This window comes from Lissotriton vulgaris, chromosome 6, assembly GCF_964263255.1.
Source record: "Lissotriton vulgaris chromosome 6, aLisVul1.2, whole genome shotgun sequence".
Taxonomy (NCBI): Eukaryota; Metazoa; Chordata; class Amphibia; order Caudata; family Salamandridae; genus Lissotriton; species Lissotriton vulgaris.
Window position 1 is genome coordinate 760,313,039 of NC_141694.1, and position 17,299 is coordinate 760,330,337.

General features: G+C 42.9%; 1 protein-coding gene across 1 annotated transcript in view; it reads right to left on the minus strand.

The window, feature by feature from the left end:
• The window catches only part of RFX6 (regulatory factor X6), a 465,451-nt gene that overhangs the window by 27,504 nt on the left and 420,648 nt on the right, over window positions 1–17,299 (minus strand). The window contains exons 16-17 of the mRNA XM_086925262.1: window positions 15,598–15,807; window positions 5,927–6,442 (exon numbers count right to left, since the gene is read on the minus strand). Of these exons, the coding sequence (XP_086781388.1) occupies window positions 5,927–6,442; window positions 15,598–15,807 (726 nt within the window). The remainder of the gene's footprint in view (window positions 1–5,926; window positions 6,443–15,597; window positions 15,808–17,299) is intronic.

Below are 17,299 nucleotides of genomic sequence, written 5' to 3' on the forward strand. Positions count from 1 at the left end.
CGCAAATTTATCACAGGCATTCTCAATCCACCTTGTATACAGTTCTTCCGCCATATCAACATTTGCTGGAAATTTAGGCGCACTTGATTTTAAAAACTTCCTCATCACCTCCCCATTTATATTTTTCCAGACTCTGACAGCAATTTTATTCCTTGATTTAACTGCAGCTAAATTCCCGGATCCTAGGCGGAGCGAGAAAAGAATGGTCGCATGATCAGACCAGGAGAGAGGTAGCACTTCCAGCAAATCCAAACCGGCATTGTTGGAAAAAATGCTGTCTAGCGTGTGCCCAGCTGAGTGCGTGGGACCCACAACCCTTTGGTCCAGCCCTCCGTCCCGCAAAAGGCCAATCAGTCTGTCAGCATCCGAGTCTAGGGCATTCTCTAGATGAAAATGAAAATCTCCGATAATCATGAAGGTGTTCTCGCATAACCCTGCCTCCAACAAGGTACCCAACGAATCCAGAAACAGATCTCTGGGCCCCGGGGGGCGATAAATTAGAATCCCTTTAAATGTATTGTGGGGGGAAAGTCGCACACTGATGGACAGAGCTTCACATGTATCAATAGAGGCAATGGAAAAAGAGGGCTCAAGGTTGCAATGGTAAATAACAGCCAGCCCTCCCCTCCTCCCAGAAGGACGGTCCGGCGTGTAGAACAAAAAATTGGCAGGCAGGGCCTTCACGATATCAGGGCCAGAGGTTTTATCAGTTCATGTCTCCGTAATGAATGCAACCCTTATCTGATGATCATCCAGTAGTAAGCTGCACTCCAGGCCATGTTTAACCAATGGCCTGGCATTTAGCAGTGCACGGTTTAAGGAGGAGACGGGTGAGCACGACTTCTGGTGGGCCCTCACTTTTCTCCTGGTAAAGCCACAAAGTTCTGCCAAAATCTTAGGAAGTGGGTAGCCGCAGCTGGAACAAAGATCTATAAGCTGGCCAGGCCCGACCCCTGGATGGAACCTGGGACAGAAGGCTTTGCCCCCCCTAGGATCCAAGCCCCTCAGTACACTAGAGGTGTATGTTAGCATATTTAATGGCCCGTAACCAGGGAACCTCGTCCTGAGCCCGATCCGAGCGCGGACGGCGCAGACGGGCTTGCCTTAAGCGCGCCCTCGGCACGCCAGCAACACGTCCGCTGCACAGTCGCGGCAAATCCGATTTAAATACCATTGCTCAGTCCACCCACCCAATCATGGCCCAGTTCCCGCCTACTGTCCCTCCAATCAGCAGCGCTCCTACTCGGCGTCTGCAGGGAGTCAGGAAGGACGGCAGCCAGTAGTTAACCAACTAACCCGGTAAGTTTTAAGCACACAAGAGTAGGAATGAGCAGCAATAAAGAAAATTAGCAGCAATGAGGCTAAAAAAACATTCAAATATAAGCGTGACATGGCGGGTATTGAACACAACCCGTACTCCAGGAGTAAGCGCTGCGCGAATGTTTCTGTGACTTAAATGCCCTGTCTCAGTCCACCCGCCCAATCACGGCCCAGTTCCCGCCTCCTGTCCCTCCAATCAGCAGCGCTCCTACTCTGCGTCTGCAGGAAGTCAGGAAGGACGGCAGCCAGTAGTTAACCCATGAGCCCGGTAAGTTTTAAGCACACAAGAGCAGGAATGAGCAGCAATAAAGAAAATTAGCAGCAATGAGGCTAAAAAAACATTAAAATAACAGCGTGACCTGGAGGGTATTGAACACAACCCGTGCTCCAGGAGTCAGCGCTACGCGAAGGTTTCTGTGACTTAAATGACCTGTCTCAGTCCACCCACCCAATCACGGCCCAGTTTCCGCCTCCTGTCCCTCCAATCAGCAGCGCTCCTAATCGGCGTCTGCAGGGAGTCAGGAAGGATGGCAGCCAGGAGTTAACCCACGAGCCTGGTAAGTTTTAAGCACACAAGAGCAGGAATAAGTAGCAATAAAAAAAAATAGCAGCAATGAGGCTAAAAAAACATAATAATACAGCGCGACCTGGTGGGTATTGAACACAACACGTACTCCAGGAAAAAAGTGACAATGAAAGTAATATATACTATTGGTGTCAATGATAATCTAACAACCACATTATAAATAAGCATGTGAATGCATTGGGCAACGGCAAAGAAATATTGAATAATTTAAATGATGTGATTGTAATCACTTTTGTATTTTCTTTAAAGTACATGATGTTATATCTGCAAAAATCATTGTGATGAAACAATGTAAAAATGTCATTTTGGTATGATTATTTATTGTGATTTAAGCAAAGAAAATTTAAAAAAAGATAAATAAAAATCAGAACACACTGATTTAAGTTAAGGTATACAGAGTGGTGTTTTTTCACACCAGGTGAACAGTGCGCAACACATTCAAGCCTCTATGCTTGTAACTTAGTTTGTTTACATAGCGAAGACTGACTACCCTTGCGTGTTGCAGCACCCCACATAAAATGTATTGGTACAACCAGAGTATCAGGAGTGCACCCCCTCACACTTATTCATCTCAACACTTTTAGAAAGTTGGCATTTTCTTACTTTAGCCTTTCTGTGCCTGCAGCCTGTCTCTAAATACATATCTGGGGTACATGGCAGCTGAACTTTGTGCATTCCCTCTAGACAGCCACACGCAAAGGAAGCTAGGTGTGACTGATGGGCAATCTACATCCTGATGGGCCATCCTGGACAGGAGCTGGACACATCCTCACACTTACACCTGAATAGGCTGAATCCTGTCCCCACACAAAGGACTGCATATCCACTGTAATGAGTCTGGAGCCAGGGCAGGAAGGGAGGACTTCTGTGCACCCTAAATACCTTTCTCTGAAGTCTTCGTCACTTCAAAGGCACAACTGGGTATACGTACAGGGCCTCTTACACCACAGTACACTTCTGGACCTATGAAGACTCTACCAGGAAAAATAACTGCTGAGCTGCTGAAGAACTGCTACTCTGATGGACTGCTGCTCACTTGGAGTCCTACCTTGTGGTGCTGCCTTACTGCCTGGGTGGGAAGGACTGGCCCAGAATCATTTGAGCCCAGATTGACTCCAAGGGCTTGCAGGTTTGCCTCCTGATTGAAATCTCAGGGACATAAAAGACTTCTAACTTGCTGAATCTACATCATTACTCTAACATCTGGAAGATTGTCCTTCCAAGCGTCCGGCCCAGCGCATTGTCTTCGGAACTAGAGCATCACCCTTGGAACTGGTGCATCCTCTGCTACAGGAGCAGAACTGATGTATTGCCTTTGGAATCAGCGCATCACCCTTGGAACCAATGCATCGCTGCCTTTGCGTAAGGAAAATCAACACATTTGCTCTACCGCAAGATCGACTCTAACGCATAGCTTTGGCTGCACTGCACATATTTGTCAATGCAACCAGGATCAATTTACTTTTGTTCAGTGGGCCTATGTGGGTCCCTGTATCTAGCCCACACTCCATTGTAGTTGGTCTAAACTTTCGAGTTTGTCCCAGACCTGTACCCAGACATCCCAAATAGGACCTTATTGCTTCTAAGCACTATTTTACACAAATATACCTTAAAAATCCATATCTCAAGTTCTATGTATTGGATTTTTGTCATTTTGATCTCGTTTTATTTAACTTACTTCTAATTTTCTAACCTGATGTGGATTCATTTTGGGTGGTGTTTTCGCTGTTTTACTGCTTCACAAATACAGCGGAGCATTCAACGCACATATTAGAACTTCTAAACTTACACCCAAATGATCCCGGTAGATGCACTTCGGAAATTATGGGAACATGCATCAATTTATTCCACTTCTACAAGATGCATATGGAAAGTCAATTTTATTCCATCAATAAAAATACGGAAAGTGGTAGATGTTTGGTACCTCTATTTACCTCTATTTATTTAGCACTCTATGTGCAGAAAATCTTCCTTGTGTTCACTCTCTACACATATCGTTAGGGAAATCTGGCATACACCAGGAGTGTATGTAAATACCATACATTTCCAGACACAAGTTCTGAAACTCAGGTTTGCATTACATAGCTGCATGTTTTGTAAATCATTTAGTTAAAAATCTTTTCAGTGCATAGATGTTAGCAATCCATTCCACAATGTATGGCTGTTTATGTGACCCTTAACCTTTATATCTATATATTATTAATAATTGACTATATAGAGAACATTGTGTGTGTTATGTAAAGTCCACTAAACACTAGCTAGAGAATGATACTCATTTCCTGAATACCACAATGGTTAAAGGGCAACATTTCACCCAATGAAGATGTAAATCCATGGTTTGCAGGTCTTTGGGTTAATACTACCCCCAACTGAGATATCTCACCAGTTTCTAGACCTGCCTTACTATATAGCTGTCAAGATTATGTGGAGAGAATTATATCAGTATGTTTCCAAACAAAGTACAAAGTAACAACAAGAGAGGGAAGAATAGACCGTAGTACTTGTCCTTTTCCCCAGGCATATATATTAGAACAACATGGACAAGACCTCCAGCAGGTACAGGTCAGGGATGGTCCCCTATCACCTGGTCGTTGGATGCTAACAACAGGATGTTGTTAAGAAACCCCTCACCCACCTACCTGGTAGGTCGCATGCTTCATCATCGGGGCCCAGCTGGATCACCCAGTGCAATCCAGCTGTGCTGCAACGCCTGTCTACAGCAGAGCGGGATTTCTTGTGAAAGTGGCAATGCTATGTGTGGAAGGGTCCTATGGCATGGGTAAAAACATCAATAGGATATAGTTGAGGTAAAAATGTACCTCTATATCCCTTTCATGAAGTGTAGGTCTACTAGTTTCAGCCTTCTACGATACTCGTGAGGCTTTCTTCAGGACCATTAGTGCATGTGGCCAAAAAATGCTAGACTGGCCTCTGTGATGTGTAGTTATATCAGCGTGCACCGTAAAGCGCGCTGTGTATGTAGTGGATCAGCATACTCACAGATCCTGCTCGTAAAGCATCTGAAAAGGAAACAATACAATGCCAAGCATATCATATCATTATAATCATAAACGCTTATATAGTGCATGTGGTAAGCAAACAATGTCCAGATGGTGATACCTGCTTCTCTCATACATCTTGCATGTCTAAGACGGGTGAGGCATGCATGGCAATGCTGAAAATAACCTTGCGTGGCTACAATGTGCTATGTTGTAATTTTATAAAGTTAAGATAAACATTACATGCTCTTATAGTGCCTAGAACTATCGCTACGGCACATCCTGTGTGGTAATACTGAAAAATTAAAACGTTAAAAGAACTTTCTGCAAAATAGTGCGTGATATGTGTTTGAGAATCCATATGTGCAAATACAAACGGGACAGACAACACTTAACATAGAAGAGAGACGCTCACTCTACGTTTACGAGTGTCTCATTACATGGACCCTGTAAATGAATCAAAGAGGGAAGGTCTTGAGTGCTTCCTAGGTTGGGCGGTACAGAAACTCGAGCCGGTTATATTGCTGAGGTTCTAAGGCATTAAATGGGTATCCATTGATAGGGGACCATCCCTGACCTGTACCTGCTGGAGGTCTTGTCCATGTTGTTGCAAACAAAGTATACCAATACAAGCACATCTTTGTATCTGAGAACACACAAAACTGACCGTTTGAAGAAGTTCCCCTCAGTCCAAAATTCATACATCTTTTGGTCAATAAAATATATCATCTCCTCAATATCATAAATGTATTCTTGGACAAAAATATCAGCTCCCCAAATGAATTGAAATTCTCTTAAAGCCATAATCAAACACAACTACCTTGAACATTATGCCCAATAATTGGAATTGAATACTTGCAAATCAGTTAATGGCTATTAGATGATCAACTGATATGCTAGTAGGTTAAACATGCAACTACATTATATTCATGATATCAGAATACAACATAATACAAATGATTAGCATTTTATGCCATAAGTAGTGATGCTGGTTTTATAGAAAATTGTAAAGCGTACATACCACTGGCACTATTTGGAGAATATGTCGGCCCTCCTTGGCAGTTGCCTGGCATGGAATTGTTCAGAAAACTGAAGCCTCCTGTGTTCAAAAACTGCATGCTGTGTGTATCCTGTGCATTTGTAGAGGACCCATAGTCAGAGCAAGTCCTCGAGTTGTATGGTGATACAGCACAGCTGTTACTGAAAAGGTCTCTGGAAAGCTGCTGCTCACTTAAAGGAGCGAACCGACTGTTCTCTGATCTATGGTGATAGACTACTGAATGGGGCTGGGCTTGAGCCCTAAACATTGCCTGGTAGCTTGAGCCATTGCCATAATAGTTCTGATGTGCTTGAGACAATGTCTGGAAAAGTGGATCAGAGTAGGATGAACACTGAGTATGTACAGATAATCCTGGGTCTACACTGGAAGGCCTCCCAGCCATTGGCCCTTGGTTGATAACACTGCCTCTACTGGCCATGGCAGGAGATATCGGCGGAGTCATTAGATGCCCAGTACTTTGTGACAGCTCTGCCTGACCTAAAGAAACAAAGACTAATGTTAGAATATTTACAGTATATTTCACTGGCATGACCTCCATCAATCAGTTTATCAGAATAAAACAGCATTTGCCATGAACATGCATACTACTAGCATTATTTGGTTTACATTATCAATGATTTCTAAAATTAGCATCCTTCTGTAAAATGTTGATTTGTGATGAATTAAATAAATGGTGTCATGATAAATTTTCCAAAATCAGAAACATTGTAAGAAAACTGAACATGTATTTATTCCTTTTCTTAATTTGAGTTTTTGTAGCAATTTCCATAGAAGGAATTAAATATAGAACAAATGCTACTTGGTCACAGTCATAAATGATGTGCGGCATTAGATAGGCATGTGTCTTGGATGTGTATGCACAAATTACTGAGCAGTGAACAGTTATCTAGGAACTACTGTTATACGACCATGTAGACAGTTATAAATTTGTCAAGCACACAAAAGGCGATGGAAAGATTTTTGCAATATGTCTAACCTCTGGCAATCGCTTGTGGTAGCATTCTAACCCATCATTCCTTTGTCCACCATGCCAGCTCAGTTTGGACCCAGCCATATCCAATTCAGCCTTGACCCTGCTCCAGTAGGGACAGTCCAGCCATATCTGCAAGGCCAGCTCCTCCCTGAACTAGAACACAAGCAACCCAAGGCCAGTTTTGCCTTGATTGGGGTCTGTCTCATCCTAGGGTGCTTTGTAAGTGTATCCACAATTGTGAGGTAGTTTAAAAATTAGAAAACTCCACATATTAAGTAGTTGACACATTTATGTATACTTAATATATGGAGCTTCAAAATATGGAGAATATATAATGTACAAGAACACCCTAAGATGAGATAAACACCCATATACTGAAAACTTGGGCAGGATTCTGACTTTTTGGAAACTACCATAAGGATGGACTGAGCTTGAAAATTATTGAGAGGCATTCAAGTGAATAATCACACAAACAATGCAAGATTTGAATAGGAAAAATCGCGGACTGTAACAACTATCTGTTATTTATGAATGTATGTGTGTGTTGCCTGCATGTTTATATAATGATGGGTATTTGACCAATATATGTTAATGGTGTGGAAACTCAATACTTCATTAACCCTTTCGACGCTGATGACGAGCTCAGCTCGTCATCACCCACGGGAGTCGTGTGCTGATGACGAGCTGAGCTCGTCATGCAAACAGCAAAATGGTAATTCCCAGCACACAGCGGGAAAACGCCTAGCAGCCAAGAGGTTAAAGCAAATTTAATTTGCATGACTTACTGAAATTATTTTTGTACTCCAATAGTGAATCATTATCTTTTGTTGTAGAGAGCATGATCAATCCTTATGGAGAACCCACTTTATATTGGAAATATAGATGTCCAGGTTCAAATAGGGCTATTTGGGCAATCCCCTTAACGTATCATGTGGACCATAGAATGGTGGTTTGGCAGGATAACAGAATTATACAAGGTGCAATTTGCCAGAATCGAAGAAATCAGAAAATTTGAGTGAAGTGAAGCACAAGTGCTTTTGATGGGTCTGTTCCCACATGGTGATCAGGGGGCAAGAGTTGCGTCAAGGGGGAGGGGGGTCTCTGTCTTTTTTTAGGAAGTGGGATGGCACAAGCGATTAGCAGGAAAAGGGAAGAGACATTTAGAGCAATTATTAAGGACATTTGTTGGTATGCAAAACTTTGGTTTGGGAAAGCAATTTTGCAGAGTATAGCCCGATCAGACTGATTATTATTTGCAGGGGCATCTCAACCATTAAGATGGCCAACACATTTGTGGAGTCCATGAGCATGAAGTATGCCTTCACTGCATGAGTAAAACCATATGCTCTATGGATTATTAAATGGATTGTGATACTGTGTAGACATTTCTATTGTAGGTGGCTTCAAGAGTCCCACTAGTGTTGATCTCAGTCTAGCAGGTAGGATTATAATGTTAATTGTGAAGGTGGACCAAAACTGATTTGCATGCGGTTGGCTTCTGCCTATAATATAGCATAGGAAGCAAAACCAATGGAATGTAACAGAGCAATGTCAGAGGGTGTGATTAATGTGAGGTGTCCATTCAATATAGTTGTCTTCTTCTCAGTGCAAAGGTATTGTGTGTATACCTACATGGGTACCCTGGGGACTACTATGCCTTAGGAGCGCAAGATGTCCTTCATGGATGACGGCCAATAACTTTGAAACATGTCTGGTATTTCTTGTATTTCTGTTTAGAACGGCTGCAGCTTAGGTGATTAGGTTGAACTATTGATTTTATAAAGAATCTTAGACTGATTTATATTTAGTTGGTCATTTGCTGTAATGCCAATAGGGAGGAAATAATATGATAGAAACAATACTATTTAGAGCAATGTTATTGGTTATAATTAATTTAAGCATTCCATGAATCACATAATTATTCTATTCAATAAGTTTCTCAAAGTAGCACGGCTTCATAATCATGGAATCTTATAGGTCCATATCTTGTAGTGTAAATGAGTGTCTGAAGAGTTTAGCCTGGGCAATAATGTTAGTGTCACTGAGGGTTGACTTATCTTAATTGTGTGAAAAAGTGAAGAGAATGGAATTATGCAGAGCATCTTAAACGTGTACCATGTATGAATATAAACGCAGCCAAGGACTTCCAAAGCAACCTAGATATACTGCTTGAGTTTTCCTTTACCTAGTTAGTTAACCGAGAATAGGGACATTTCATAGAGGAACAGGACACCCTGTCATAACATGTTATACAAATATACATCATTGATAAGTATGGAAGCTTCTGTTAGAAAGTTTGGAACACTGAAATGGTTCCAATGGACAAGAGGAGAAGACAATTATCTGCTTCACCTGGAAAAATAGCCACAACAACAGAGATTAGACCCAACTGGGATGAACATATCAAACGACGAATGAGCTTGATTGCTAACTTATTAGCTGTAGAATGAGTACCACTGAACATCTGCCAGACTTCAATGCAGAGGAGTGCATACTGCTGTGGGAGCCTGAACTGTTGTTCTTCTGCCATGTCCTGGCCGTCAACACCAGTGGAGGTCTTCAGAGGAACGTTACATATTTTATCTGCATTGTCTGCACTCTCATGTTAATTACTTTTTTTCTTTGAATTGATGTACCTCTTAAGGGGTATCACCTATGGTTTTACAATACAGATGCTATTCAATAAATTACAGAATGTTATGAATTAATTTACTTTATAACTACATTAGGTGTTGGTGTTCTGCTGTTTCTCCATGGTCATTCCCTCTTGACCACACTCAAAGAATATGTTGAGTGAATACACTGGCCCAAGACAAAAAGTACCTCAGCAATGGAACAAAATATGTCTGACCGTGCCCAGAGATGTTTGTTTTCCCGTTTAATGAAGGTGATGCATAACAGATCCTTTTCGGCTGAGACTAAGAAGTATTTGCATATGGTTGTTACATGTCTCTAATGATACTGTGAAGAAGGAACGATAAGAAAAAAGGCATCTCAAAACAGTGCCAGTTATGGTTAATTGAAGTAGTCTCTGTCGTGTCCTTGTAGCCGGACTGCCGATACACCACACACGGGACTCAGGTTAGTGTATGCAGTATTCTTTATTGTGTTTGCAGCAGCTAGCCTCAGCACGTCCGTCCCCTTGCTCAGTCCTCCTTGTGTGTCCGTCCCCTTCCTGTCCCCTACCAGGATGTGGAGTCTGGTGACCTGGTCACCTCCCTCATGACCCACAGGGTCCTAGTGTCCCCTCCTGTCCAGTCGCCCATCTGTCAGGTCACTACACCTCCCCCCTTGTCGCAAACAAATCTTTGGTACATATAAACAAATCTTAGGTACATTTCACTGGACCTTGTCACCCTCTTTTATTTTGACAGTCTTTGCTGATGATACTGTAGAGAGAGAGAGAGAGAAAGAGAGAGAGAGAGAGAGAGAGAGAGAGAGAGAGAGAGAGAGAGAGAGATAGATAGAGGTAGACATTGATATACAGAAAACTGTTTCCGCAGGTCTCCGTTTCTTTGCATCTCCTCAATCAATCTCTTGGGCTTCTTGTCTTCTCTTTTTGTTCTTTGTTCCATTAAGTCCTCTTGTGCTGCTTTCCTTTGGGCGTCTTTCTTCAGCCCATATTTCGGCCGCTCTTCTTCTTTTGTCTTTAATTCTCTAGAGTATGACTCATTCCTGGTGATGTGGTATTGTCCTGCTGACGTCGTTATCATTTGCCCTTCCACTTCCGTTACCGTCAGTGGGTCTTTTGCGAAAATGCTGTCTGCCTTCCGTGGTTGTCTTTGTCGGACTAGCGCAGTGTCTCCTTCTTTCGCTTTTGCATCTGTTGCATGTCTCTTCCGATCAACATACACCTTCATTCTTGTTTTCGCTTCTTTGTCTCTTTCAGCTATGTCTTTTTGTTCCATCCTTTCCACTTCTTTCACTTTGGGCACCCTGGTTCCACTTGATCGCCCCAACACCAGCTCCGCAGAGCATCTTCTTGTGGTGTTGTGAGGGGTGTTTCGACAGTCTCTCAGCACCTGACATAGTGCTTGTCCAATTGAGATCTGTGTTGGCTTGTTGCTCTGTGTTGCCTTTTTGATCGTTCCCATAGATCGTTCTGCCATTCTGTTTGCTTGCGGCCACAGAGACGCTATTCGTCGCTCGTTGATCCCAAAGTACTCCATGAACATTCTGCATTCGTCACTAAAGAATGGCGGTCTATTGTCTTTTTGTTGTGTCTGCGGTGACACCCATGCTGCCAATATGTCATCCAGAGCTGGCAAAGTTGCATTGGCTGATGTTGATTCCACTTGTCTCCCTATGAGGAATCTGGAGAATTCATCCATTACTACCAGTAGGTAATTTCCTGCTTTCAAATGCCCGTAGAAATCAGCTGCCAACTCTGTCCAGATGTGACGGTGCATCACACTTTCTTCTCCCATGTTGTCAAATCTCGGGAACCATACTTTTTCTCGCACCATTTTTTTTGTTGCCACAGTCCCTCTATGTGACTCATGTGCCAATTCTGCTGTCCTTCTTCTCAGTGTCCGTGGTATTGCTATCCTGGTGCCTTTCATCACTATTCCGTTCTCGATTTCTAAGAGTTCTTCGCTAATCTTTTTGAACGCCAACAGCTCTTCCTTTAATACTTTTTTTTTCCAGCTGTTGTTGTTGTTGGGGTGCCTCCACCTTTGCTCTTTGGTCACCTTCATTATGGTCTGCATGGTGATGTCTTTTTTTGTCTCTCGTTCTAGTTCTTTCATTGTTGTCGTTGCCGGTGTGTTACGCTTCAGTGCAAAGTTTAGATGTTCCTCCGCCATGGTTGTCGCTTGGGGCACTTGTGGTAGCGTTTGCTTTGATATATCGTCTGCTGTATTGTGTTCCTTCCCCGTCTTGTGTATCCTTTTGAAGTTATGATTCATCAGTATTGTCCCCCACTTCTCTATCCTGGGCGGTCTCATTCCTTTTCGGTGTACGCCTGTTGTTACCAGTGCTTGGTGATCTGTTGTTATTTTGAACAGCTTTCTATGGATGGCCATGTGGTAGCGTTCACGCGCCCACACTGCCGCCAGGCTCTCTTTTCCCGGCTGTGGGTATCCCGGCTGGGAGTATCCTTCTTCTACGTTTGATAGACTTTTGCTCCCATATGCCACCATCTGTCTCGGGGAATCTTTTCCTTGTTTGTGTTGTGCCAATATTGCTCCCAGTCCCACTGGGCTGGCATTTACAGTCAGTTTAGTGCGCTTCTTGAGGTATTCTTTTAGGATTCTTCTTCTTTCTGGCATGTTGTACGTCATGGCCAAGAGACCCATTGTTGGAGCTGTGATGATGCCCAGCAAACATGGCGCAGTGATGTCGCCCTTCAACACATGAATGTCCTCTTTGATCCTTTGGTCTTTGTGTGTCGGCTCTTCTGTAAATTTCCCCATGTTTGTCACTTGTTTCCGTGACCCCCAAGTGAAAACCTCGACTCGGGACAGTCTCGACGTCTGCTTTCTCTTCGTCTTTCCGTATTCCGATACACACATGATGTTACATGTTGCACCGCTGTCCAATACAAGCTTTGTTTTGTGTGACCCTACTCCTATAGTCACGTACTCTGTCTTTTTCATTTTGCTTTTGCCCACCAGGCACCTTCTTTTTCCTGTTTCATCTTCATCCGTTAACTCTGTGGTAACATCCATCATACGATATAGTCCTATAGTCCTTTCTTCTTCTTCTTCTTCTTCTTCCTCTTCTTCTTCTTCTTCCTCGCCCGATTCTAGTGATGAGCTCCTTGTTCCTTTTTCAACATGTCTACTTGTTGACACTTGCGTTCTCCATAGTCTTCCTCTGTCGTTCCTGAACTGCACTCCTTGGCGTGCGCTGGCATAGTCATTTCTCCCGTTCCATTTCTTGCACATCTGGCCAAATGTTAGGCGTGGGCCTCGATGTGGAAATTCAAGTCCACCTCTGTGGCATGTTCCTTCATGGTGTTTCCTCGTGGCCTGTTCATTCCTGTCTTTTTTCCAGCTGCCTGCGCGATCTTGTCCCACTTTTTTGTCTTTTCCTCGCTTCATTTCCTTAGCGTGTGCTGTCGCTCTTGCCTCCGCTCTTGCTAGTGACGTGATATTCTCTAGTGACGTTTGTTCTCTAATTCCTACTTGTGGCTCACACAACTTGAAGAGTGGCGGTCTTCTGTATTGTGCACTTTGTCCTTCTGGTTTAGTTTCTGCCATCTCTTCTATTCTCTGTGCTCTTCCTGGCACTTTTCGTGTGCTCTTCCTGGCACTCTTTTGTTGTTTCCCGTGCTCTTTCTGGCACTCCTCTGTTTTCGGTGCTCTTCCTGGCACTCTTTGTCTGTTTCCTGTGCTATCTCTTCTTTTCTGTGCTCTTTCTGGCACTCTTTGCTGTTTCCGGTGCTCCTCCTGGCACTCTTCTATTCTCCGTGCTCTTCCGGCACTCTTCTATTCTCTGTGCTCTTCCTGGCACTCTTTTGGTTTTTCCGGTGCTCCTCCTGGCACTCTTCTATTCTCCGTGCTCTTCCGGCACTCTTCTATTCTCTGTGCTTTTCCAGGCACTCTTTTCTTTTTTTTCTTGTGCTCTTCCTGGCACTCTTCTATTCTAGGTGCTCTTCCTGGCACTCTTCTATTCTAGGTGCTCTTCCTGGCACTCTTTTGTTCTTTTCTGCGTTTCCTGTTTCTTTTGACTTTTTCTCTTTGTTGTCTCTCCTTTTTCTTTTTTTATTTATTTATTTATTTATTTATTTCATTTGCCTGTGCTTTATTGCTCCATTGCTGCTTGAGTTGGCACTTTTTTTTTTTTTGCTTTTCTTTCCTTTCTCTGAACCTTTCTTTTAGCTTCTCTTGCTCTTATGTCACTCTTTTGGCACCTTTCCTTCTTTTTCTTCTTTTGCCTGACTCTGTTATGGCTGCTCTGTTGTTTCCAATGTCCTTTTTTTTTTAATGTCCTTTTTAAAATGGCCGCCGCTCTTCTCGCGAGATTTCGCGCTCGAAATCTCGCTCTCGCCTGACTCTAAAATGGCCGCCCACCACGATCTCGCCTCCTATTGGTCCAGCCGCCTGGATCTAAAATGGCCGCCGAGACTCTCAGCCTCTCGCGAGAGCTCCCGTGTCTAATTTCGAAGCTTCGCGCTTACCGCAAATTTCTTTTGCCTGCTTCAGAGACGGTCGGGTGGGCTCCGATATCGCTCCTCTCCTCGTTTCTTCGTTGATCAGCTTATCCAGGGTGGGCACCTGGTTACTCCTGATGGCAAGGTCAGCATGCGAACGTCGATCCACGCGTCGATCTGCGCGTCGGCTCGTTTCCCTTCGTCGCCAGTTGTCGTGTCCTTGTAGCCGGACTGCCGATATACCACACACGGGACTCAGGTTAGTGTATGCAGTATTCTTTATTGTGTTTGCAGCAGCTAGCCTCAGCACGTCCGTCCCCTTGCTCAGTCCTCCTTGTGTGTCCGTCCCCTTCCTGTCCCCTACCAGGATGTGGAGTCTGGTGACCTGGTCACCTCCCTCATGACCCACAGGGTCCTAGTGTCCCCTCCTGTCCAGTCGCCCATCTGTCAGGTCACTACAGTCTCTGCATCACATTTTTGGTTACTCACCTTTGAGGATTTATTGTGGTGGGAGTTGTCTAAATGGTCATGAACCCGGAAAGTCAGTATTTTCTTTGTTGAGGGCTTAACCATTCTTGACTGAAAGGGTATTACGACCACAGAGGGGGACAGCAAACTCAGTAACAAAGAAGGAAAATCAAAATGACTGTTTCCTCAGAACATTTAGGAAACAAAATGGGACCTAATTTACATAAATTACAATGCAAAATCTAATTTCTAGCAGAAGTTCAAATACAGAAGCAAATCCACAGGTGAAATGTACTCCATCAAATATATATCATGGTGCACTAAATTCAACCACTGAAGTACACTTTCTCAAATGGAAGGATTTTCTTTCACTACCCAACTCTAAATGTGGCCCCTATTTCACTTGTTGTACTAGTTAAATTCTGTCCCAAATTTATCGCACAAACATTAGCACTGCACTACTACTAAAATTAAATGAAACCTATGAAGTTCTCACACTCACTTACAGAGATGGAGTAGCATGTTCCGCAGACCCCAGGTACAACCACAGCAATGTCACAAAGTAAATAATATTAAAATTAAGAGTTTCAAACAGAGCTAAATGATGAGCTCAAACAAATGTAATGTTTCCAACATTTGATTCAACTATCTTAAGCAGTGATGTCTAAAATGTGTAAGAACTTGGAAGGTGATAAGATGAACTTTATACACAACACAAATGTGTACTGTTCATACTAATTAGAGAAGGACACAACAGAATTTAATTATTCAATGTCAAAAATGGTCCGTTAATACCAAAAATGGAAATGGGAGGAGAGACATATAAATGTAAATTGGAGCAGGAAATGTACATGCTTTATGAATTCTCACCTTCATTGGGTGGGGCAGCTTATGTATTAGTTTGAACAATAAAGTAGGAAACCATGTGTTGCAAACAAAAAGGCAAACTAATTAACAATCTACGTGTTGTATTTTACAGCAGGTTACACAACAAGAAGCTGTTTATGAATAAACAGAATATAGGACCAGATATAAATACCAATGGAGGCAGCTGTATAAAAACCTAATAACCACATTACTTTGAGAATATTGTACCTGATAAGTGAATGCTGTCAGCATCTTCAACAGAAAATTGATTCAAGCCATTGGGGAGGTTCAAGTGCTGGTCAGCTGAGAGAGAAACATAGGCGTGCTCTGAAACACATTCATTCTTGACAGCACCATCACTTGGAAGACAGCCTGGTTTGCTGCGGTTTGCCAGAAAGCAAGAACTTGGCGAAGCTGTAAATGCTGCTTTACTTGCATCTACAAGGAAGAAAAAAATAGATCTATGTTTTTATGGTATGAGGAACAACCCACACTAGGCATATGTAGCATACGTTTTGCAGCAAGTAATTGCCAACACCGCAACGTTTTTTGCCCTCATCCAGTTTTCCACTCTTCACATTCATTTCTGTTCAAATTATGCAGAATAGATCATTCTAAAAAATAATTCTGTTATACCACCACCCCCAAGACGTAGCAAACACATGTATTTTTGGGGCTCGGTTAAACATTTGGTGGACCCCCCGTTCCATCTGCTGCTGAGTCTTTTTTATTATCTACTTCAATTCTTGACATCTGCACTAATCTCCATGTGCCACCTCCATAACACTGCACCACTCCCAAATCCCTGCTTAAAATTGAACACAAGGTACAAACTAAGGGGCACTATCGCTCAGCGCTCTTAGCGTGAGGATAATTATCGTCGGCTAATGCTGGATTGCATTGCTGAGATAGCGTGTCATCAGCAACGCTTATCTCAAAAGCGATACAATTCCAAGCGCAAGCTGCCAAAAGTGCAATTTTCGCTGGAAATCCAGAGATAATCGCACAACGTTTAGCGATAGCTTGATGATAGGGCAGTGCATACTTAGCCAATATATCCACCTTCCATTTGATATAATGGCTAAGTCAGACTGAAAGCAGGCGTAAGGAAAGTTGAGATAAACGAGGTTAGCACTACTTTTCTTATCGCTATGCTGTTTAGCGTGCAGCTTGTTAATTGGAGAAATGTCGGTTAGCAACATTTCTCATGTTATTTAGGTGTGAGTCGCCCACTTTGCATCTCATTAGAGATGCAAAGGGAGGCGTAGGAAAAAAGGGTGCTAACATGCGATTATGCATGTTAGCACCCTCTTGTTAATAGGGTGATAGCTTTATCTCTGCTTTTTTGGCATTTAAAGCTAAAAAAGCGGAGATAAAGCCCTTGTTAATATGCCCACTAAGAACTTTGTAAAAATGGGGTCCGTTAAATTCATAACTTTTGTGAAACAATTCTCTCGAGACAGGGTACTCTAATGCAGCTTCACTTGCGTTAATGTGCTGAAAAAATTATATTCTAATACATCTTATATTCATTTAGTTTAATTTGTCCAGTTTATTCCTTGCTTTCCTTTTTAAATTCCCTGAGTCAATAGTTTTACACACGGCTGCAGCCTCAATGGCTCAGGGAGTGCTGCAGACCATCTCTTTAATAGGATCTCTGAGAAAGCAGTCCCTCCTCAGGTATCTAGACACTGGAAGAAGAGAGGAAATACCACTGTCAGCAAAATCAAGGAAACCATACACGCCATACACCGATATAAGGCAAGACCTTTTGGCATTGCATTAGTGGTGCCAAATGTTGTGTAGCAGAAACTCGTCATTAAAAGAAAGAGGTAAATTCACTGACAGCATTCTAGAAACCACTGTCAATAAACACAGAAGGTCACAAGGACCAACAGCAGACATCATCTTATGCCATTAGATACTGGAA